General features: G+C 49.0%; 1 protein-coding gene across 3 annotated transcripts in view; it reads left to right on the top strand.

Annotated features, from left to right (window-relative positions):
* The window catches only part of MUS81 (MUS81 structure-specific endonuclease subunit), a 415,158-nt gene that overhangs the window by 368,161 nt on the left and 21,663 nt on the right, over nucleotides 1-25,334 (top strand). For all 3 annotated transcript variants that reach the window (XM_063945085.1, XM_063945086.1, XM_063945084.1), the window contains 5 exons: nucleotides 4,754-4,866; nucleotides 6,729-6,845; nucleotides 7,101-7,196; nucleotides 7,332-7,457; nucleotides 20,536-20,639. In XM_063945085.1, coding sequence (XP_063801155.1) covers nucleotides 4,754-4,866; nucleotides 6,729-6,845; nucleotides 7,101-7,196; nucleotides 7,332-7,457; nucleotides 20,536-20,639 — 556 coding nt within the window. The remainder of the gene's footprint in view (nucleotides 1-4,753; nucleotides 4,867-6,728; nucleotides 6,846-7,100; nucleotides 7,197-7,331; nucleotides 7,458-20,535; nucleotides 20,640-25,334) is intronic.

Below are 25,334 nucleotides of genomic sequence, written 5' to 3'. Positions count from 1 at the left end.
GCCCACAAAACGGCAGCCAAACGCCAGAGGCGATCGCTTGGCAACGACAGCCGTTGGCTGTCAGCCATGCACCAGCGCATGCGCACTTCTGACCTGATCGCTGCGATGAACGGCAGCGTGCGATCAGTTCAGAATGACCCCCCCATGTGCACTGCAGGGGAGGCAGATATAACATTTGCAGAGAGATTTAGATTTGGGTGGGTTATTTTGTTTCTGTGCAGGGTAAATACTGGTTGCTTTATTTTTACACTGCAACTTAGATTTCAGTTTGAACACACCCCACCCAAATCTAACTCTATCTGCACATGTTATATCTGCCCCCCCCCCTGCAGTGCACATGGATTTGCCCAACTGCTAACAAATTTGCTGCTGCGGCCCTGTACCCCATAATGACAAAGTGAAGAATGATCTGAAAATGGCTGTGCACCGACGCTTCCCATCCAACCTGATGGAGCTTGAGAGGTGCTGCAAAGAGAAATGGGTGAAACTGCCAAAAGATAGGTGTGCCAAGCTTGTGGCATCATATGCCAAAGGTGCATCAACAAAATATTGATCAAAGGCTGTGAATACTTATGTACATGTGATTTCTTAGTTTTTTATTTTTAATAAATTTGCAAAAATCTCAAAAACACTTTTTGACGATGACCTTATGCGGTATTATGTGTAGAATTTCGAGTGAAAAATGAATTTATTCTAGTTTGGAATAAGGCTGTAACATAACAAAATGTGGAAAAAGTGAAGTGCTGTGAAAACTTTCCGAATGCACTGTATTCAGGGGACATTCTATTTAGTCCAGACTTGGATAAGATCGAAGCCACGGTGGCGATGTCCAAGACGTTCTACCTTTCTTCCTTACTTCCTTCTGCAGCAACCCCTAGGTTGCAAGCATCTAGTTGTCGCTCCTTTCGTCCACAGGGTCAGCCTTTCTCTAGGTTCCAGGGTTATTCCTCCAAGGGCTCCAAGCACTGACGAAACCAGCCTTTGTCTACCAGACTTCCTGCCACCAAGCCAGCTGACAAGCCTGCCGCATGACAGGACGCGCCTCCACCTGGGGGACCCCAGCGTGTAGGCCAACTTCTGCTGTTCTTCGAGACCTGGATGGTGAACACTTCAGATATATTCTTTAAGGGCTACACGCTGGCTTTTCAGGAGGACCTGTGGGCCGATTTTTTTACCACAGGCTTTCCGGTGGATCTAGGAAAAGCAGAACTGTGGAAATCCATTCACTCCCTACTGGCCTCCAAGGTAATTGTTCCAGTACTCCTGTCTCAGAGAGGCATGGGATTCTATTCAGTCTTCTTGACTCAGAGGCCGAGCGGTTCCTTCTGGCCAATTCCTCAACTTGAAGGTATTTGCAGACCCCCAAGTTCGCATGGAGTCTCTGTGTTCCATCATACTGGCACTGGGGCCGAGGGATTTTATGGTCTCCTCAGACATCCAGGATGCCTATTTGCATGTTCCCATCTGGTCCAGTCACCGGCGCTACCTGAGGTTTGCAGTCCGGGAGGAACATTTACAATTTTGGGCATTGCCATTTGGCTTCTTGTGTCTTTTCAATTCCCATATGCAGCTCAAGACTCAAATGATCATCATCTCTTAGGAGGTCCGGCACTCCCTTTTGTGGTGGTTCCCACTTGGTCAAGGGCCGCCCCTTTTGTATTCAGGACTGGGTTCTCCTCACAACCAATGCAAGTCTTTGCGAGTAGGGAGCAGTTATCTGTCAACAGACCTTGCAGGGTCGGTGGACGACTCAAGAGAGCCGGCTATCGATCAACATTCTGGAACTTCGAGCGGTCTTCAGAGGTCTCTCTCTAGCTCAGTCACTCCTCTAGCATCGTCCGGTCCAGGTACAGTCTGACAACGCCACAGCCGTCACCTACATAAATAATCAGGACGGCACTCTGAGTCACGGCACCATGTAGGAGTTGAGTCGCATTCTCAATTGGGCAGAGCGTCATCTACCGGCTCTGATGGCGGTCTTCATCCCCGGAGCCCAAAACTGCTGTTTGGTTACAGGTTTTAACACTAGATCATTTCGACTCCTGCGAGTCCTCTCCTTTCTGCAGACAGGTCTGGATTTGGGCCTCCGCCTTTCTTTTTTGAAGGTGCAGGTTTCAGTTTTTGTCCTCTTCCAGAGGCAGATTGCACTGCTGCATGATGTACTGACTTTCTTACAGGGTGTCCTCCACTTGCAGCCCCCGTTTGTTTTTCCGTTGGCTCCATGGAACTTGACTTTTGCTCTTAGGGATCTTTAATCGTCTTCCTTTGAGACCTTGGCCACTGGATATTTGCTGGCATATGTGGAAGATGGTCTTTCTGCTTGCCATAGCATTGGCCTTGCAGGTGTCAGTCCTGGGCGCGTTATCTTGTTGCTCTCCATTTCTGGTCTTTCACTCCGTCTGGACCAGACAAGATTAGGCTACCTCCTTAATGTAATTTCTTGGTTTCATATCAACCAGGAGATCATGGTCCCTCCAGATTTATGTGGACAGGACAAGGGATCTCCATTACTTGGAGCCTCTCTTTGTCCTGTATGACTTTCACAAACAGGGCTGGTCGGCTACAAAGCAAACTTTGGCCAGGTGGCTCCGTTTGGCCATCCTCCACATTTACTCTGTGGCGGACCTTCCTGCCACGGCCATGGTGACAGCTCATTCCACCAGGTCAGTGGTCACTTCTTGGGCAGCTCAATGTGGCGCCTCTGAGAAGCAGCTTTGTAAGGCAGCCACATGGTCCTGTGCCCATACGTTTCTCAAATTCTGTTAATTTGACACCTGTGCTTGAAACAGCTTTCAGGTGAACTGTTCTCAGTGCAGCTCGTGAGTGTCCCCTTGGGGGAATAGCTTTGGGACATCCCAGTGTCTAAAGCTTGTGTCCCCTTTGCAGATATCAAGAAAAGGAGATTTATGTTTTTACCTGGTTAAATCCTTTTCTTCAAATTCCATAGGGGACACAGGGAGCCCACGCTGACGCACCTGGCTTGTGGGCTTTTACTCTGGTTCCGGTTCCCTTGTCCACATCTTCTGTGTGATTGGACCTGTGTTTGCCGGTCTTCCTTCTCCTTCATCCTGCCTTGGGCTTGCTAACCTAACTGGCTGCCTTTTGGCTGAGGTTGAGGTATAGGGGAGAAGGAGCCTGGGCTGCTGGGAGAGACAAAGATAACTGTTCGACACCCAGGCATCTATTCACAGCTTATACCTAGTCTAATACCAGGTAAGAACATAAATCTCCTTTTTCTGGGCATGCTTTAGTGAGCCTCTGTGAATTTGCTCATAGCTGGAGAGCCTCTCTGCATAGACTTTGTCAGAGCTGTGTTGTGTTAAGTGGCAGCTGTGAGACACCGGAGGAAGGAGTCTCTGTGCACTAGACAGTGGCTCAGTCATTTGCATTTTTGTGTGGGAACGTAGCTGCAGCAGCATTTGCGAATGTCACTGAATCAGGCCCTATGTCGGCTGTGTGCGTGCATTTGAATTAATACATTATTATAGTTTATTTTCCATAGCAGTGATCTACTCCATATACTCTAAAAGTTGATATTAGGAGTATCTGTTATATTATGCTCAGCAGTAACCTCCAACACTGTAAGTAGTGTCCAACACATTATTGACCTTATTCAGCACGTGTCAGAGATGCGTTGCATTCGCATACTCCTGTCCCGTGCTGTACTGCACACACTCCTCAGCATCCCGGAAGGATGTGACTGCAACATGATTAACAGTGGCAAGCGTTGACTCTGCGTTGCGTGGGCGGTGCGAGGAAAACGGGTGCAGGGCGGTGCCGTTTTCTGGGGGGCCGCGTAACATTACATGTGGCCACTGCAAATGAGAACATGGCCGCCCTGCACATGCCTTCGCAGCCAGGCTGTGGAGCCAGGTGGGCTTCTACAATTCAGCCCAGTGATTGCAATTGCTGCCGGGTATTTGCATGCTGGGAGGCCCCCAGCGTGTGATCGAAGTCTATTGGAGTTTTGATAAAATAGCAAAACTGCAACTGAAGCTGAATAAGGTCCTATGTGCAGCGGCAGTCCACACATTAATAGACCTTTATGAAACTTGGCACACAAGTATCAGTCCCAGTATCTGCGCCAATCTTTAGAATCAGTTTGAAATACACTCTTTTACAGGCTATTTCTTTGCACCTTCCTACTTCTTGTTTGTCCTAGTGCAGTTAACCCTGTCTAATTCTTATTTATTTATTTTAAACGTCCACATATGTGCCACTGGCGGCATAGTCACAGGTCACCTCCTTCTATTCCAAGGTAGTGAATGAAAATATATTTGTATGAACATCTTTAAACTATGCCCTGCATGTATAAGAACCACATATTACAGTAGGAGTGTCCGGTGGTCACACACCTGTCACACTGGAGGTCCAGATGGAGATTCCTACAGTGCTTCAGGGAGAAGGCCCTTTGGCAGGTGTAGAAAGCAGAAAATGCTCCCTTCCTCTGTGGAGCTTGTCTCAAGAAGACACGTAGTGACGGAGCATTCTGAGGTCATGTGGCTGGAGAGTAGAATGGCTAGAGATGTAAGCTGTGGTCAGAGGGTGGGGAGTCAGTACATGGCTGTTCTTTAAACATAGCAACGTTGTAGATCATTATAATTTTTGTATAGTCCCTACCACACCAGCACACAGGGCCTCACACTGGATATTTCCTACATTTAATTAGATTTTATTTAGATAATGTCTGCAGTCTTACAGTGATGTGTATGCAGTATAGTGATGCATCATATTTTATACACGTCTCTTACAGGACAATTGCGAATCCCACAAGCACGAGAGCTAGTGCTAGACTATGTCATTGAGAGGAAAAGAATGGATGATCTTTGTGGAAGTATTATAGATGGACGATTTCGGGAGCAAAAGGCAAGTAACTCTGCTGAGCTAGACTAGCGTGTTTCATAGTTAACCACTGAACTGACGATTTTTCCCCCCCACAAAAACGCTTTTTTTAATTACTTAATAATGCTTAGAAACTGTTTTTAATAAAATATTAAAATATTTTATTGAAAAAATATATCATGGAGGTGTTTGCAACCCTACCCCGCCCCCCACCCCATTCCAAAATAAATTCCCACCCCACATTGGCAGTAGACCCCCCTACTGGTCTCAAATCCTAATAATAGCAGCCCCCACAGCACCCTTCAATTTTTTTTATTATTCCCCCTCCTCCGGAATAATGTAAATATTTGTCCTCACTCTCTTCCCCCTCCCCTCCTGCTACAGCTGATCTCTGCACATGTAGAGTTTAGCTAAAATGAGCTTTGGCAGAGCACGTGCTCCAGAATGCTGGCAGTACGGTATTCCGGGGGGCGCGATTCCGTCAGTGACGTCTGCTTTCGGAGACCGGCGTGTCACTGCCGGATCCTGGGCGCAACGGGGGATTGGATGGCGGGGGCTCTGTAGAGTGGGGGGCAGCGCAAGTCAGGGGCAGCCAAGCCAGGTAACGTGCATCATTTGCGACCATGCCAGTTAAGTGGTTAAAGGATAACTCTCACCCAATTCAGGCTGTGCTGGAATTGCTCCAAATAAATTGAGAACACACTACAGTACCTTCATGAAAAAAGACCACCTTGGCCGTCTTTCAGTAGAAAACGGGCTTGGTCTGATCTAATATAATGCTAAATATAATGTTGTATAATTCTAAAGCGCCACCAATTTACAAAGTGCAGAACAGATCATTTATCATTTACATCAGACACAGTAACTTTGTTTTTAATGGACTAAGGGGTTTATTTACTAAGCCTTGCATGGAGATAAAGTCGCTGGAGATAAAGTACCAGCCAATCGGCTCCTAACTGTAATTTCTCAAACACAGCCTGTGACATGGTAGTTAGGAGCCGATTGGCTGGTACTTTGGGGGTCATTCTGAGTTGATCACTCGCTAGCAACTTTTTTGCAGCACTGCGATCAGGTTAAATCTCTGCAAAACTGCGTATGTACCGCAATGCACAGGCGCGTCGTACGGGTACAAAAAGGACCGTGCTGGGCGATGGATTTAACGTAGAATCCATTCGCACAGCCGATCGCAAGGTGATTGACAGAAAGAGGGCGTTTGTGGGTGTCAACTGACCGTTTTCTGGGAGTGTTTGGAAAAACGCAGGCGTGTCCAAGCGTTTGCAGGGTGGGTGTCTGACGTCAATTCCGGGACCAAAAAGACTGAAGTGATCGCAGCGGCTGAGTAAGTCTAGAGCTACTCAGAAACTGCAAAAATAAAATTGTGCCGTCGGCTGCAAAAGCGTTCGCACACTTGCAAAGCGAAAATACACTTCCCCATAGGCGGCGACTATCTGATCGCAGCGCTGCAAAAAGTTGCTAGCGAGCGATCAACTCGGAATGACCCCCTTTATCTCCAGCGACTTTATCTCCATGCAAGTTTTAGTAAATAGACCCCTAAATCTGTATATCACATACACACATTAATTTTCCAACAATACAATTACCCAGCTAGTATGTTGTTGAAGTGTGGGAGGAATCCCTCGCAAAAGGGTAGAACACACAAACTACACAAATACAGTAGGCACTGTACAGGAATTAAACTCACGGAGGTAGCGCTGTGTTGCAGTAACGCACCAGAAATCATGCTCTTTGAAACAATCAGTCCCCTTTCTCAAACGCTAGCCATTCACAACTGGGTAAAGCATTGTATTCAAGTTTTGAGTACGGATTAAAATAGTAAATGTAGATGGTGACGCTTTTCTGTATTACTTTTCTTTCTCATTACTTAGTTCCGCCTGAAGAGGTGTGGTCTGCGTCACCCAATATACCTGGTGGAAAATTATGGGTCAGCACAACACCTGAGTATCCCTGAAACCACCTTGCAGCAGGCCATAGTGAACACACAGGTAAGGTGCTCAAGGTAAAGTCAGAGGCCACAGTGATTATAACAATTGTACTCTTCAATGTCTATACTCCTTATGAAAGGTGCTGTCACTGATCACTGGCTCACCTCACAGTTTTATAACACAAAGAGCTGGATGTAATACAGTGCGAGATGGCTGGAGCGCGAGATTTCAGCCAAACTTGTAAGTTTCGGGGTTTTTTAAAGCGGCAATCCTTTACAAGGCAAAACAAGGTTTTTTTGGCGTTTTAAATTTTAGGTGATAGATGGATTCTTTGTCAAGCGTACCAAAGATGTACGGGAGTCTGCTGCATACCTGACCATAATGACCCGCTATCTGCAAAGCATGTACTCGGTAAGGGCCAGCGTTTTATTCTCATTCATCCTTTCCACTAGCCACAGGGTAGATTATAATAAATGTCCTGCAAGCCTGGGGACGCTAGCTTTCTGTGTAGCCACCAACAGCGCTTATATATTTCTTTTCTTACAGAACAAAACCTTGCTGAGCTGCACCAAGGAGGAGGCCAGCACATGTGATGGAGTATTGCACCATGATGCCCAAAGCTGTATTCTTATGGAGTTCAAAGAATTTAATGAGGGGGCTATGAAGAATAAGGTAACCCTATTCACAAAACCTAGTATAACCTAGAAGTTACAGGTAGTGACTGCACAGGATCAAACAACTGGTTTTAGTTCTCATCGCCACACCCATTGCTTAAGCTAATGGTAATGAGCGTTGTACCTGCTATGAGTAAGTTAGTTAAAAAACCTTTTTGCCTTTGGGTATTTAATGTTGAGTTTGGGCTTGTCAGCTGGTAGTGGGGATTAATCTTGTTCATATACTTAATAGATGTGAAAACTTTGTGTGACTGCATAATCCTACAGTGCTTCCTCTCAGAGACATTATGTAATTTGTCTCATCTGTATTCCATTATTCCACTGCTGAAGGTGACTCACATGCCGAATACGCCAACCTCTCTCCGTAGAGGGGTGTGGTATGGAAGGTAGATAGTGTCTAGGTCGACCACTATTGGTCGATAGTAACTAGGTCGACAGGGTCTTTAGGTCGACATGGTCTAGGTCGACAGGTCAAAAGGTCGTCATGAGTTTTTTAATGTTTTTTTGGTGTTGTTTTCTTTATAGAGTGACCAGGAACCCCAATTAGTGCACCGTGTCCCCTCGCATGGCTCGCTTCGCTTGCCATGCTTCGGGCAAGGTGCCTCACTTCGCTCAGCACAGATTACCGTTCCAATCGTAGTCCACGTGGATCGTTAAGTATGAAAAGGTTCAATAAAAGAAAAAAAATAATGAAAAACTCATGTCGACCTTTTGACCTGTCAACTTAGAACATGTCAACCTAGAGACCTTGTCAACCTAGAAACCCTGTCGACCTAGTTACTGTCGACATAGACACTGTCGACTTAGAGACCGGATCCCCCGTAGAGACCAGTGATCTGCACACAGCCAATTTAAACAAGGACATCTTGGAACCTTCTTTTCTTACCCCTGACCCAGTTGAATCATCCGTTTTGCTGAGAGGGCTGCGTGCACTGTAACGGCATATCAGCAGTTATATTAGTGATATGACTATTACTCATTTTCCATCAGTCAAAAAATAGAGCAGGTTTAGAATGGGTGGTATTCAGTATGCCGGCTGTTTGGGATCCCGGTGCTCAGTATACCGGCGCCGGAATCCCGACACCCGGCATACCGACAACTATTCTCCCTCTTGGGGGTCCACAACCCCCCAGCAGGGAGAATAAATAGCGTGATGTGCGTAGCGAACTTGCAAGGAGCTCATTTGCGCTCGCCCAGCTGTCGGTATGCCGGCAGTCGGGATCCTGGCGCCGGTATGCTGGCTGCCGGGATACCATACTACACCCGTTTAGAATTACACCTGTCTGTGCATAGTGATAATTTGACTATGAAAAACATGGATACACTGGGGCTGATTCACAGTGTGGGGAGTTGGGCAGCCCAGCAGGGGTCTGCGCCAGCTGCCAAGGGGGGGAAAAAGTCCCCTTTTGTAGAGTGCATCACCCTTTCCTGTGCCATGCCTAGTATTTTACATAGTTTTTGTTTTGTTTTGTTTGTTTGGGGTTTTTTTTTGGGGGGGGGGGGGGGGGGTTGTTGAGGCCCTGTAGCTGTCTCAATGAACCTATTGTTACTGAGTGGAAAATAAATTGGGCGTACTTTGCTCAAATTAAGCATACACACAAGAAACGAGACATCTGCATGTGTGCATGTTTTACTACCAGTCATTATCATCAGTATGGGCTTGTACCTGATCTGTACTAGGTGCAAAGGATATTGCTCCATACAGGTGTATTTCACTTCTATCCAGGTCTGCACAGCCCACGTGAAGGCAAACTTCACGGCCTCCCTGAAGTTTGCCTGTGTGAGCAGGGGTGTAGCGAGGGTGGCTCCGGTGGAGCGCGAGCTCCGGGAACTGTTTGCTTGTAGCTGTGCAGAAAGGTTACTTCTCTCCTGCAGCACCACTCCCGGGCCCCCGCTGCTGCAGCACCTCTCTCTATTCTGGAAGCTGTAGTATATGTCTCTACTTCAGATGCTGCAGCTGCTCTCTCTGCCCTAACTGCTTCAGCACCTCTTCCTGTCTCTACTTCGGCAGAACCTCTCTCTGCCCCGGCTGCTGCAGCACTTCTCTCTACATCTTCTCTCAAATGTAATGTGAATTGGTACTATTTTGTGGCCACGCACCAGCCCAATGAAGCCATTATGTATTTATTATTACCAGTTGTTTATATAGCGCACACATATTCCGCAGCACTTTAGAGAGAATATTTTGCCATTCACATCAGTCCCTGCCCCATGGGAGCTTACAGTCTATATTCCTTTACACACACTCACAAAACAGGGTTAATTTTTGTTGGGAGCCAATTAATCTGCCAGTATATTTTTGTATTGAGTGAGGAAACTGGAGTACCACGCAAGCACGGGGAGAATATACAAACTCCACACATGGTGGGAATCGAACCGATGACCTCAGTGCTGTGAGGAAATAATGTTAACCATTACACTGCCCGTACTGCTATGCCCTTATATTATTGTTGCAAGCATACATTGACCCTGTTTTAAACATTGGTGGCACCCAAAGGAAACTTTCACCCTGAGCTCCACAAGGTCTACTTGGCTAGGCCCCCAATTCAGTACAGGGGAGGGAGGCGCCAAAACGTAACCTTACTCCGGGCACCATGGCACCTAGCTACACCTCTGTGTGTGAGAATGTATCAGTTTGGATTCATGTTTTTCATAGTTTAAAAGTTTACCTTTGGGGTGTGGCCTGGCGGACATACAGGGAAGACGTGTCCCTTCTGAGCTCCCGACAGGGCATATAAAATTCTGCCTTTCCCCCCCTCCCAGACACCCCTGTTGCCCCACATCACGGTTCACTGGCCCCCCTGTACCGCTGGTGAAGCTCTGGAGCTCTGCGGTGGGCCCTGCTCAGTACCTCTGTCCCGTGGCCTACTTCCACCTGCCGAGCCCGGGACTAAATTTACTTCAGTGGCCGCCGCGCACCGCCGGAAGCCTTGGATCGGGTCTGCGGGTCACGGAGCTGGCCTGTGTGGCCTCCCTTCTTCACCTCAGCACAGGCGACACCTGCCTCCTGGCCTCCGCACCTCCGGGAGCCTAGCTAGCCGCATTTGTACAGCACAGGAGTGGGACAACACCAGCTTCTCTCCAGCTCCCGGTGGCCATCTTGGAATCGGAGCTCACTGAGTCACTGTTCCCCTGCTGCTGCTGCAGCCTGCTACTAAAGGTAGCTGTGGGCACGCTTGTCACTGGCTGGTCCGTGACTAGGACCCTCCACCTCCTGGCTCCTGCTGCGTGATTCCTGGTGGCCCCATACATACCTATTATATGACACTGGTGCATTAATAAAGGAAAACTACGAGGGGGCGTGGCCTAGCTGCTAGTGCGGACAGCCACCTTTAGACGGAGCTCTAATATACAGGGGAATACCCCCTGAGGGCACACCCTGCTGTTAGGGGCGCTCACATTGTCTAACGGCTGGACTCCACGACCCTGCGCTAGATTATCCTGAGCTGCTGTCTGGATACCTGCTTTCCTAGACCCCCGGTGCAGCGGATGGGTTTCACACATTTTCCACTCTCGATGTTTAACCTGCTCTCTCCCTCCATGCTGCCCATGTGACGTCTCTCCTATGCACCCATGGAACCCCTAACGCTTCTTGCCTGAAGCTGAACCACAAATCTCTACCTTTCTGACATTTTTCTTGCTGTTTATTATTACACTCTTCGGACGGGCATCATGCCTCCTAAAAAATCCAAGATATCCGCCCTCGCACCTCCTATTAAGTTTGTCTCTAATCGCATCCCTGAACCCGTATCAAAGGGCAAGCTCAGAGCGATCTCCACGTCCACTGCTACACACTCCCCACTCCCCGCCCCTGGGCCGGACCTTGCCTCGGATGCACCTCTTACTGTCCGTGCGCTCCATCAAATGCTCCAGGCCCTACGAACAGATATCACCACCGACCTCCAGTCTTCTATCACTCAACTTGCGGGTGAAGTGACCGATATCGGCATCTGCACCAACAACTTGGAGGATAAAGTCCAGGAGTTGGTCTCTTCTCACAACGAGCTCCTTACCTCCCACAACTCGGCCTTGGCGGAACTGTCGGCTGTTAAAGACAAGCTAGCCGATCTTGACGACAGATCCCGCAGAAACAACATTAAAATCAGGGGTGTTCCGGAAACGGTTTTGACCAAAGACCTCCAAGATTTCGCTCTCTCCCTTTTTAAAAAATTGCTGCCCTCCGCCGACACCCAAGATTTATTGATTGATAGAATTGATCGTCTGCCGAAGTCTTGTTCCGCTCCGAGTAGCTCTCCCCGAGACGTCCTCCTACGTCTCCATTTCTTTCACATCAAGGAGGATATCCTAAGGCCGACCGCATGGCAGAGGACTTGGATGTCCTGTATAATCTACAATTATTTCCGGATCTGTCACTCCACACTATAAATAAACGCAGATCCTTCCAACCTATTACGAAGGCCCTCCGTGACCAGGACATACAATATAGATGGGGTTTCCCGGTTAAACTGCTAGTTCAGAAGGATGGCTCCACCTTCGTCATCTCATCACTGGACACTGGCGTCAAAATCCTGACTGACTGGAACATCCCTGTTTCGGTCCCGCTGTCTTCTCAAGGCCCTCCAGTGCAATTGGACTGGTCCAAGGTGGGCTGACATTCTACCGACTCGATGCCTTTACCTTTTCTGGTCCTTGCTGATTGGATCCAGGATGCCTGATGCCAGGACAATTTCTGTTCTTTAGTTCTGCTGCCTCTTCACGTTATTATGGTTTGTCCCTGCCGTGGATTTTCGTTTTTGAAGGGACTTTTGTTACTCGGCTTCCTGGACTGGCACTGAGTTCTGATGTTACACTTGCAAGTGTTGTTTATTTCTTGTATCTCTATATGATGCCTGACGTATTTTTTTATGCTTTCATGCTTCGTTTATGTATGTACCTTTTGTGGTTCTACCATGTGTTGTTATGTCTCAGGTTCTATGGGTGGGACTTGCAATGGCCTCCCCCCACAAGTTAACTATGCTGCCGCCTTTTTTTTTTTTGTTTTTTTGCCGCACCTACTGTGGCCCGATATACTGGGCCTTTTGGATTCTTTTTGTGTTTTCCTGATTTTTCCCACCCCCTTTTCCTTTTTCCTTTGTACTTTTTCCCTTTCTCATGTTCCCCTGACAGGTACTTCCACGGCACCCATACGCGCTTATGCTTTTCTGTTCATTGATGGTTAAGGTTATTTCTTTCAATGTCAAAGGCCTTAATTCCCCTCATAAGCGTAGGCTGGCTCTTTCTACATTTCATAATTACAGAGCTGATATTGTGGCTCTTCAAGAGACACATTTCTCCTCTTTGTCCCCCCCTGTTTTTAGAGATCATAGGTACCCCACGTGTTATACTGCTAATGGCCCCGTTAAACGTAACGGCGTGGCTATACTGTTTCATAGACACACCCCTTTTACTCTACAGTGACAAATTCAGTAAAAAAATGGGCGTTACCTCATCCTTGTTGGTACTATTGACAACACCTTAGTGACCCTTGTATGCCGCCAATTCCCGTCAGATTCCATTTTTGCGGGAACTGCTTGAGGAATTATGTAGGGTTAGACAAGGGGCGCTTATACTATTAGGGGATTTTAATCTAGTCCTCGATCCTAAAGTAGATAGGTCTTCCTCGCAAGGCCCTGGTCCCCCTCCTCGGGATATGGGCCCGTCCCTTGCTTTTAAGAAACTACTTGTGGAGTTCGACTTGTATGATGCCTGGCGCGTCTTTTCCCCTACAGAGAGAGATTATACTTTTTTTTTCTGCTCTCCATAACAGTTACTCTAGGATCGACCTTATTATTCTGGACAAGAGGACTCTCCAACACACTCGTAAAACTAAAATCCTTCCCATTACTTGGTTGGACCATGCCCCTGTATTGTGTTCCTGGGACCTGGGTTCGCATCTCCCCCCCCCCCCCCCCCCCTCCCCTCCCGCCCTTGACGACTCCCGGAATATCAATTGGCGAACCCTGAGACTCTGAAGGCCCTTACTGACTCTCTATCACTGTATATGCAGACCAATGCCCCTGAGGATACTTCTATCTTCACGTATTGGTGCGCTCTGAAAGCCGTGCTCCGTGGCACGTCTATCCAAAAGGGGGCTCAACTCAAGGCTCGCTCTAAGAAAATGCAGGCGGACTTAGAGTTGTCTTTACGGTCTTTGGAGTCTCAGAATCAAACCCGCCCTACTCGGGCTTTACGTAGACAGCTTCAGGAGGTGCGAGCCCAACTCCAGAAGCTTTTTATGCTTCGTATGCAATCGGCCCTAGCTCGCTTCTGCAGCAAATTTTATATGGCAGGAAACAAGGCCACCCGTTTGTTAGCACGCAAGCTTCGTAGCCGCCAAGCCCGTAATCGAATCAAATGCCTCATTGCCCCTTCAGGCAAACCGTGCCTCAATCCCCTTGATATTGCTAATTTATTTTCCAAATTTTATGCCAAATTATATAACCTACGTGAGGATTCCACTATACCTCAGCCCTCTGCGGCTTCTATCTCTGCCTTCTTGGATGGCCTTTCCCTCCCCTCCTTGGGTGGAGACGCCCTGCAATCCTTGAATGCCCCTTGGTCTCTGGAAGAGATCCAACTCGTAATTCGCCAATTGCCAAAGGATAAGGCCCCCGACCCTGATGGCTTTATTAACTCTTTTTACCCCACGTTCAGTGCGGTACTCTCCCCCCTCCTCCTGCAGCTCTACTCCCAGGCCTCCAATACAGGGTGCTTCCCGGCGGAAATGGTTGAAGCTCAAATCGAAACCATCCCGAAACCGGGTAAAGACCCCTCTGACTGCAAGAATTACCGATCTATTGCCCTCCTTAACACCGATCTCAAAATTTATGCTAAGTTAATAGCCAATCGCTTGAATCCCTTACTCCCGAATCTCATCCACCCAGACCAAGTAGGTTTTGTCCTTGGCCGTCAGGCCCCCGACAACACCCGGAGAGTCCTCGATCTTGTTGAGTGGTCTTCCCGTACTAACTCATCATTTCTCCTACTCTCTCTCGACGCCGAAAAGGCGTTCGATCACCTTCATTGGGGTTATATGCGCCGGGTGTTTTCCAAGTTTGGCCTCCGCGGGGACATCCTCCGCTCTATCTTAGCTCTTTACGATGGCCCTTCTGCTAGAATATTTAGTAATGGTTTCCTTTCCTCACCATTTCACATCTCCAATGGTACCAGACAGGGGTGCCCCCTTTCCCCGCTCATATTCGTGTTAGCTATTGAACCCCTTGCCCAAATGATTTGTCTCTCTCCGAAATTTCCCGGTCTTACTGTATGTGATACTTCCCATAAGCTCTGCCTTTTTGCAGACGATGTTTTATTGTTTGTTTCTGACCCGGGGACCTTGCTGCCCATTCTACATGATATTCTGGGGCGCTTTAGCGCTGCTTCATATTATAAATTGAACACAGCGAAATCGGATGACCTTCCTATTAATATTCCAACATCTGTTTTGCAATCTCTCAAGGCGCACTTTCCGTATACGTGGAAAGACTCCTCCTTAACTTACCTGGGAATTTCCAGGCTCTACTGGCTCACCTAACCTCACTCACGAGGTCTCCTGGCTGGGCGGCCTTGCGGCATTTAAGATGATGTTGTTACCAAAACTCATGTATTTATTTCGTGCCATCCCCTATGCAGTTCCTCGTAAACTGTTGTTAACCCAGATGCGAAGGTTGATGTTATCGTATGTTTGGAAGTGTAAACCTCCTCGATTGGCCTACTCATGTATGATCCGCTCTAAGTCACAGGGAGGCCTCACACTCCCGAATTTACTCAGGTATCATGAAGCGTCTATGCTCTCCCAATTGTCTGATTTGTCTCTCCCCCCCCCCCCCCCCCCCCCCGCCCCAATCTAAACCATGGGTGGATCTAGAACGTGCCCTATTTCGAAATTTCCCCCTTATCAACCTCCTGTGGCTACCCCGACAACTTCGCCCCCACTACCCTCTGTCGCCCTCTTCCTTAACCGACGCCCTGACAATTTGGGACTCCAGACTCACACCTTCCTTTCACATTACAGTTCCCACTAGAAACATTTCTCTCTCTGCATTAGATAAAGTGTTGCCTTTTCTCCATTTCTCCTACTGGAGGCGTTTAGGTTTGGAATCCCTCACTGATGTATTCTCCCCAACCTCTCTATTGCCGTTTCCTGATCTATGAGCTAAATATAACCTCGACCCTTCGACCTGGTTCTATTATTACCAACTTAAACATTGGATAGATGGTATGGCCACTAGCCCTAACGTCTTTCAACTCCCCACTACAAGTGTCCTGAATAGATTGACTAAACTTTCATCTTGTGGAGCCATTTCTGATTGGTATGATTTGCTGTCCCCCCCCCCGAGCACCACGACTTTATCTGCCGCTCAAATTAAGTGGGAAGCCGATCTTCATCGTACTTTCACTCTTAAACAGTGGGAATCTATTCATCTTTCTTCTTTCTCCCTTTCTAAATGTACTAATCACACCGAAATGCACATTAAACTATTACATAGACTGTATTTCACCCCTTCTAAACTACACACGATCTGGCCGACCACCTCTAAATTCTGTTGGCGCCTCTGCCTCTTGCATGTTTTCTGGGAATGCCCTGCCCTGCGCCCCTTTTAGGATAAAGTATATGACCTTATTCATTCGGTCACTGACCCCAGGATAACTCAGGACCCTTCCTTGGCGTTGCTGCACTGGTACCCAGACACTGTCCCCAAGTCAACTCGCTATGTCCTTGGCCACGTTTTAATTGCAGCCAGAGCTACAATTGCTCAAAACTGGAAATCTCCCTCCCCCCCTCCCTTTGCAAAAGTTATTTCTAAGACCCACTTCCATTTCGAGATGGAGACCAGGGACGCTGCATACTCTACATCCCCTTCTTCCCCTACCATGAAGTGGCACCCATGGCATACATACATTTCCAAGAATAAGGTGACCTTACCGTCCTCCCCTACCATACAGAGCCCTCCTTGTGACTTGGGTGACCCTCCACCTGTAGTGAATCCATGATTTGTCTATATCTTTCTGTATTCTGTGCTACTTTGGGATGTCCTGAGATTTTACCTTGTAATAGCAAATAAAGCAGGCGCAGGTAAAAGTAATGTTTTACAGTAATACCCTACCATGACATGTGACCTGACTTTGTGCAGCTTTGGATTGCACTGTCCAGCTCCTGTGTTACTTGCTCTGTCCAGCTCCTGTGTTACTTGCTCTGTCCAGCTCCTGTGTAACTTGCTCTGTCCAGCTCCTGGGTAACTAACTTGCTCTGTCCAGCTCCTGTGTTACTTGCTCTGTCCAGCTCCTGCGTAACGTGCTCTGTCCAGCTCCTGGGTTATGGGTAACATGCTCTGTCCAGCTCCTGTGTTACTTGCTCTGTCCAGCTCCTGCGTAACGTGCTCTGTCCAGCTCCTGGGTTATGGGTAACATGCTCTGTCCAGCTCCTGGGTTATGGGTAACATGCTCTGTCCAGCTCCTGTGTTACTTGCTCTGTCCAGCTCCTGCGTAACGTGCTCTGTCCAGCTCCTGGGTTACGGATAACATGCTCTGTCCATCTCCTGGGTAACATGCTCTGTCCAGCTCCTGGGTAACATGCTCTGTCCAGCTCCTGGGTTATGGGTAACATGCTCTGTCCAGCTCCTGCGTAACGTGCTCTGTCCAGCTCCTAGGTAACGTGCTCTGTCCATCTCCTGGGTAACATGCTCTGTCCATCTCCTGGGTAACATGCTCTGTCCAGCTCCTGGGTAACATGCTCTGTCCAGCTCCTGGGTAACGTGCTCTGTCCAGCTCCTGGGTAACATGCTCTGTCCATCTCCTGGGTAACATGCTCTGTCCAGCTCCTGGGTTATGGGTAACATGCTCTGTCCAGCTCCTGGGTTACGGGTAACATGCTCTGTCCAGCTCCTGGGTTATGGGTAACATGCTTTATCCAGCTCCTGCGTAACGTGCTCTGTCCAGCTCCTGGGTAACATGCTCTGTCCATCTCCTGGGTAACATGCTCTGTCCAGCTCCTGGGTTATGGGTAACTTGCTCTGTCCAGCTCCTGGGTTATGGGTAACGTGCTCTGTCCAGCTCCTGCGTAACGTGCTCTGTCCAGCTCCTGGGTAACATGCTCTGTCCATCTCCTGGGTAACATGCTCTGTCCATCTCCTGGGTAACATGCTCTGTCCAGCTCCTGGGTAACATGCTCTGTCCAGCTCCTGGGTAACATGCTCTGTCCAGCTCCTGCGTAACGTGCTCTGTCCAGCTCCTGGGTAACATGCTCTGTCCATCTCCTGGGTAACATGCTCTGTCCAGCTCCTGGGTAACATGCTCTGTCCAGCTCCTGGGTTATGGGTAACATGCTCTGTCCAGCTCCTGGGTTACGGGTAACATGCTCTGTCAAGCTCCTGGGTAACATGCTCTGTCCAGCTCCTGGGTAACATGCTCTGTCCAGCTCCTGGGTTATGGGTAACATGCTTTATCCAGCTCCTGCGTAACGTGCTCTGTCCAGCTCCTGGGTAAAATGCTCTGTCCATCTCCTGGGTAACATGCTCTGTCCAGCTCCTGGGTTATGGGTAACATGCTCTGTCCAGCTCCTGGGTTATGGGTAACGTGCTCTGTCCAGCTCCTGGGTAACATGCTCTGTCCAGCTCCTGCGTAACGTGCTCTGTCCAGCTCCTGGGTAACATGCTCTGTCCATCTCCTGGGTAACGTGCTCTGTCCAGCTCCTGGGTTATGGGTAACATGCTCTGTCCAGCTCCTGGGTAACATGCTCTGTCCAGCTCCTGGGTTACGGGTAACATGCTCTGTCCAGCTCCTGTGTAACTTGCTCTGTCCAGCTCCTGCGTAACGTGCTCTGTCCAGCTCCTGGGTTATGGGTAACGTGCTCTGTCCAGCTCCTGGGTTACGGGTAACATGCTCTGTCAAGCTCCTGGGTAACATGCTCTGTCAAGCTCCTGGGTAACATGCTCTGTCCAGCTCCTGGGTTATGGGTAACATGCTCTGTCCAGCTCCTGGGTTATGGGTAACATGATCTGTCCTGCTCCTGGGTAACATGCTCTGTCCAGCTCCTGGGTTATGGGTAACATGCTCTGTCCAGCTCCTGGGTAACATGCTCTGTCCAGCTCCTGGGTTACGGGTAACGTGCTCTGTCCAGCTCCTGGGTAACATGCTCTGTCCAGCTCCTGGGTAACATGCTCTGTCCAGCTCCTGGGTTACGGGTAACGTGCTCTGTCCAGCTCCTGGGTATCATGCTGTGTCCAGCTCCTGGGTAACATGCTCTGTCCAGCTCCTGGGTAACATGCTCTGTCCAGCTCCTGAGTTACGGGTAACATGCTCTTTCCAGCTCCTGGGTTACGGGTAACATGCTCTGTCCAGCTCCTGGGTAACATGCTCTGTCCAGCTCCTGGGTAACATGCTCTGTCCAGCTCCTGAGTTGCGGGTAACATGCTCTTTCCAGCTCCTGGGTTACGGGTGACGTGCTGTGTCCAGCTCCCGGGTGACGTGCTGTGTCCAGCTCCCGGGTGACGTGCTGTGTCCAGCTCCCGGGTAACATGCTCTGTCCATCTCCTGGGTAACATGCTCTGTCCAGCTCCTGGGTAACATGCTCTGTCCAGCTCCTGGGTTATGGGTAACATGCTCTGTCCAGCTCCTGGGTTACGGGTAACATGCTCTGTCAAGCTCCTGGGTAACATGCTCTGTCCAGCTCCTGGGTAACATGCTCTGTCCAGCTCCTGGGTTATGGGTAACATGCTCTATCCAGCTCCTGCGTAACGTGCTCTGTCCAGCTCCTGGGTAACATGCTCTGTCCAGCTCCTGGGTTATGGGTAACGTGCTCTGTCCAGCTCCTGGGTTATGGGTAACGTGCTCTGTCCAGCTCCTGGGTAACATGCTCTGTCCAGCTCCTGCGTAACGTGCTCTGTCCAGCTCCTGGGTAACATGCTCTGTCCATCTCCTGGGTAACATGCTCTGTCCAGCTCCTGCGTAACGTGCTCTGTCCAGCTCCTGGGTAACATGCTCTGTCCAGCTCCTGGGTAACATGCTCTGTCCAGCTCCTGCGTAACGTGCTCTGTCCAGCTCCTGCGTAACATGCTCTGTCCATCTCCTGGGTAACATGCTCTGTCCAGCTCCTGGGTTATGGGTAACATGCTCTGTCCAGCTACTGGGTAACATGCTCTGTCCAGTTCCTGGGTAACATGCTCTGTCCAGCTCCTGGGTTACGGGTAACATGCTCTGTCCAGCTCCTGTGTAACTTGCTCTGTCCAGCTCCTGCGTAACTTGCTCTGTTCAGCTCCTGCGTAACGTACTCTGTCCAGCTCGTGGGTTATGGGTAACGTGCTCTGTCCAGCTCCTGGGTTATGGGTAACGTGCTCTGTCCAGCTCCTGGGTTACGGGTAACATGCTCTGTCAAGCTCCTGGGTAACATGCTCTGTCAAGCGCCTGGGTAACATGCTCTGTCCAGCTCCTGGGTTATGGGTAACATGCTCTGTCCAGCTCCTGGGTTATGGGTAACATGCTCTGTCCTGCTCCTGGGTAACATGCTCTGTCCAGCTCCTGGGTTATGGGTAACATGCTCTGTCCAGCTCCTGTTTTATGGGTAACATGCTCTGTCCAGCTCCTGGGTAACATGCTCTGTCCAGCTCCTGGGTTACGGGTAACGTGCTCTGTCCAGCTCCTGGGTATCATGCTGTGTTCAGCTCCTGGGTAACATGCTCTGTCCAGCTCCTGAGTAACGGGTAACATTCTCTTTCCAGCTCCTGGGTTACGGGTAACATGCTCTGTCCAGCTCCTGGGTAACATGCTCTGTCCAGCTCCTGGGTAACATGCTCTGTCCAGCTCCTGGGTAACATGCTCTGTCCAGCTCCTGAGTTACGGGTAACATGCTCTTTCCAGCTCCTGGGTTACGGGTGACGTGCTGTGTCCAGCTCCCGGGTGACGTGCTGTGTCCAGCTCCCGGGTGACGTGCTGTGTCCAGCTCCCGGGTGACGTGCTGTGTCCAGCTCCTGGGTTACGGGTGGCATGCTGTGTCCAGCTCCTGGGTGGCATGCTGTGTCCAGCTCCTGGGTGACATGCTGTGTCCAGCTCCTGGGTGACATGCTTTGTTTCTGTTGCAGGCTCAGACAGTGAAAGAAGTGTTTGCACGGCAGCTGATGCAAATAAGTGGGGTGAGCGGTGAGAAGGCAACTGCTATTCTGGAGAAATACAGCACCCCAGCCAGGTAATTCCTATACCAACTTTGTAATGGTGTGTGACTTTAGCTATGTACACAAAGAAGTGCTTGTTTATTTATTTTAAGCTTTGATGGGTGGGTTTCATGGTGAGGGTCTTTAAATGCTTTCCATAGGAAGTGTGGCTTTTCCTTTTTGAACACATTACCATACACTTATTGAATGCTCATATAAACACCATGCATTTCCTAATGAGCTTACAAAGCCACAGGAGGGAACATGTTGTGTGCGAAGGGTGAAGGGGTTCTGGAAAGCATGACACAGCTAAGCACAGCAAAGGTTCTGGGTAATACTCGTGTGTGTCACCATAGAACAGGGATGGGGAACCTTTGGCCCTCCAGCTGTTGGTGAACTACACATCCCAGCATGCCTTGCAGCAGTTTTAGCATGGCCAAGTAGCAAAACTGTAGTAGAGCATGCTGGTATGCGTAGTTCAACAACAGCTGGAGGGCCAAAGGTTCCCCATCCCTGTCATAGTGTTAGATTAAAAATCCTATTTTCAGCTGTGGTTATTTGGCATTAAAATGACCAGAACCCAGGTTAATAGTGATTGTGTGTATTGTATAAGAATGCTTCTAGTCTCTGCAGTGATTGTGATATTTCAGATCTGTGATCTTTTAGATTCTAATCTGGTCCCCTATTCAGCTTGTCATGCAAATACAGATTGCACTTCAATTGTCAACTCACAGAGCATGAACACAGACCCACAATTTATTCCTGTCAGAAAGTCTGCCAGGTATACTCTAGTACAGAGCAATCCATCTCATACAGTGCATGGTGCCTCTTCTAAATAGTCCCATCTGTCCAAGATACAGTCACCTCCTTTTCAGCTCATAGGAGCTAATAGAGTATCCTATGTGCTAGACAAAAAAGGCATTAAGCACTGGTTTCTAAGCTGTCTAACAGGGCTACGGAAATGGCCATATTTGCTAGGCCTGCACACAGTCTTTGTTGGTTCTATTTGCAACAAAAGTGGTAATATAGTTTATCAGTTACATTTACCTACTGTCACAAAGTCATGATGGATCGTGGATGCGACCCGTACCTTGGGATTAGCAGAGACCCTGAACAGAGGCGCAGATTCTAACATGCCAGTGAGGGTTTGAACTTAGCTGCACCCAACACTCAGGTTGCGCTCTGTCTGGGTTCCCACATATGGAGACTGGTATGCACTGGAATATGCTGAGTGGCATGCAGACACTGGAATGGCAGACTGCAGTGGTGCTGGTGGGCAGTAACACGGAGTGAGCACAGAGAGACGGTACCAGGAATGGAACAGGAACTGGCAATGGAGAACGGAAGACAGGAATCCGAAATGACACAGGGAATATTAACCAGGAACGTAGTTTGTACGGAGAGCACAACAGCACAAGGCTGATGCTGCATTATGGTTTGGGATCCTACACTCTGGCACTGAATAGTGCTCAGAGACGGTCTTTTATAGGAGAGACATTCAAACTTAACGCCAGAGTGACGTCACACTTTGGTGCACCTGGCCCTTTAAATTTTGTGCTGAGCAGTGCTTGTATCCCTATGGGAGCTGCAGCCACATGAACATAACTGCAGCCAGAGGATGCCACAAAGGGAGCTGGAGACTTCAGCAGCTGTAAGTGACTGGCGGGTTCTAGAGCGCTGTGACATTACCACCCTCGTTAGGGGTGGGCACCGAACACCCCACAGAAGGCTTGTTAGGAAACTTCTGGGGGAATTTCTGGAGAATTTGATGGGCCTTTTCACCTCTTTCCAAGTGTTGAGGAAGCAGTTCACTTTACCACGGTTGGCTGGGAATGATACGGACTAGTATGCTGGCAATTCTGGTAAACAGCATGCAGACCATACTAAATGAAGAACAGAGACTGACCAGAAATCTTGTGGAAAAGATTATTATGGCCGAATTCAGCCCATGGTAATAGCGAGACCCAGTCATCCTGGTTGGCAGAAATGTACATCAAGATAAACTTCTAAAAATCTTGATTAACTCACCCTGTTCATTACTCTGAGGGTAATAGGCTGAAGAGAAGCTGAGGTTGACAGCAAAGCACTTACATAGTGCTCTTGGGATTTTAGAGGTAAAATGTACCCCTTGGTCGGAAACAATGTCCTTGGGAAATCCGTGCAACCTGAAAATTCCCCTTATGACTTCTGCCAATTTTGGGACCGAAGATGAACCCTTAAATGGAAGTAACTAACCATGGAGAATCTATCCACCACTACCCAGTTTGTATTGAAACCTTGGCAGAAGGCAGATCTGTAAACCTGTAACAAAGTCAATGGAGATGTGGATGCAGGGAACCCATGGGAGAGTGCGGTGAAACCTTGTGTTGAGCAGAGATATAGCACAGGCTGCCACAAAGTCCTCAACGTCTTGATGAATAGTTGCCCATCAATAGCCCCTGAGAATTAGTTCCAAGCAAGGAGGGTTCAGAATTAGTGTATCTCCCGAACTTCATCCTCCTCCGTGGAACTGAATGCCTGGGACAAGGCATCTGTTTTAATGTTTCTCTTACGTCCTAGAGGATGCTGGGGACTCCGTAAGGACCATGGGGAATAGACGGGCTCCGCAGGAGACATGGGCACTATAAAGAAAACTTTAGAATGGGTGTGCACTGGCTCCTCCCTCTATGCCCCTCCTCCAGACCTCAGTTAGATCCTGTGCCCAGAGGAGACTGGGTGCTTTCAGGGGAGCTCTCCTGAGTTTCTCTGTAATAAAGAATTTTGTTAGGTTTTTTATTTTCAGGGAGTCCTGCTGGCAACAGGCTCCCTGCGCCGTGGGACTGAGGAGAGAGAAGCAGACCTACTTCAGTGATAGGCTCTGCTTCTTAGGCTACTAGACACCATTAGCTCCAGAGGGATCGGAACGCAGGTCTCACCCTTGCCGTTCATCCCAGAGCCGCGCCGCCGTCCTCCTTGCAGAGCCGGAAGATTGAAGCCGGGTGAGTATACGAAGAAAGAAGACTTCACAGGCGGCAGAAGACTTCGATCTTCACTGAGGTAACGCGCAGCAGTAACGCTGCGCGCCATTGCTCCCGCACACACACACACACAGGCACAGATGGGTGCAGGGGGGGGCACCCTGGGCAGCAATAATCCTCTTTACTGGCATTACAGGTATATTCAGCTATGGCAGTATGATATACAATCCCCAGCCAGGTTATTTTGTATTTTGAGCGGGACCGAAGCCCGCCGGTGAGGGGGCGGAGCTTGTTCCCTCAGCACTAACCAGCGCTATTTTCTCCACAGCACGCTGCTGAGAAGCTGGCTCCCCGGACTCTCCCCTGCTGAACACGGTGACAGAGGGCTTTGAAGAGGGGGGCACATAATTTGAGCGCAGTCAATATATTTCTATATAAAGCAAAAAAGCGCCGTATATTGCTGGGACTTGTGTTTCCAGGGTCATTGGCGCTGGGTGTGTGCTGACATACTCTCTCTCTGTCTCTCCAAAGGGCCTGGTTGGGGGAACTGTCTCCAGATTAGAGATTTCCCTGAGTGTGTGGGGTGTCGGTACGCGTGTGTCGGCATGTCTGAAGCGGAAGGCTCTTCTAGGGAGGAGGTGGAGCAAATGAGTGTGGTGTCTCCGTCGGCAACGCCGACACCTGATTGGTTGGATATGTGGAATGTTTTAAATGCAAATGTGAATTTATTGCACAAAAGGTTGGACAAAGCGGAGTCCAGGGGTAATACAGGGAGTCAATCCCTGCCTTTCACTATGTCACAGCGCCCTTCTTGGTCTCAAAAGCGCCCACTATCCCAAGTAGCAGACACTGATACCGACACGGATTCTAACTCCAGTGTCGACTATGATGATGCGAGGTTGCAGCCGAAATTGGCAAAAAGTATTAATTATAAGATTATTGCTATAAAAGATGTGTTGCATATCACAGATGACCCCTTGGTCCCGGACACGGGGGTGCGCATGTATAAGGTAAAGAAACCTGAGTTTACTTTCCCCCCTTCACATGAGCTAAATGAGTTGTTTGAAAGGGCTTGGGAAACTCCAGACAAGAAACTGCAGATTCCCAATAGGATTCTTATGGCGTATCCTTTCCCGGCTAAGGACAGGATACGGTGGGAATCCTCTCCCAGAGTGGACAAAGCGTTGACGCGCTTATCCAAAAAGGTGGCGCTGCCGTCTCAAGATACCGCAACCCTCAAGGATCCTGCTGATCGCAGGCAAGAGACTACGTTGAAGTCAATTTACACACATAATGGTACATTACTCAGACCGGCGATAGCGTCGGCTTGGGTTTGTAGCGCTGTAGCAGCGTGGACAGATACCTTGTCTGCTGAAATTAATACACTGGATAAGGATACCGTTTTATTGACCTTGGGTCATATTAAGGATGCTGTCCTATATATGAGAGATGCTCAGAGAGACGTTGGCCTACTGGGTTCCAGAGCCAACGCCATGGCGATTTCTGCTAGGCGAGCCCTGTGGACCCAACAATGGACGGGTGATGCCGACTCAAAGAAGCATATGGAGGTTTTGCCTTACAAGGGTGAGGAATTATTTGGGGACGGTCTCACGGACCTGGTTTCCACAGCTACTGCAGGTAAATCCGCTTTTTTACCTTATGTTTCCTCACAGCAAAAGAAAACGCCACATTATCAGATGCAGTCCTTTTGATCGCATAAATCCAAGAGAGTACGGGGATCTTCCTTTCTCGCCAGAGGTAAGGGCAGAGGGA

Source organism: Pseudophryne corroboree, chromosome 11 (genome assembly GCF_028390025.1).
Source record: "Pseudophryne corroboree isolate aPseCor3 chromosome 11, aPseCor3.hap2, whole genome shotgun sequence".
Lineage (NCBI taxonomy): Eukaryota > Metazoa > Chordata > Amphibia > Anura > Myobatrachidae > Pseudophryne > Pseudophryne corroboree.
The sequence above is the reverse complement of the archived record's forward strand: the minus strand, read 5'-3'. Positions and strand labels throughout refer to the sequence as shown.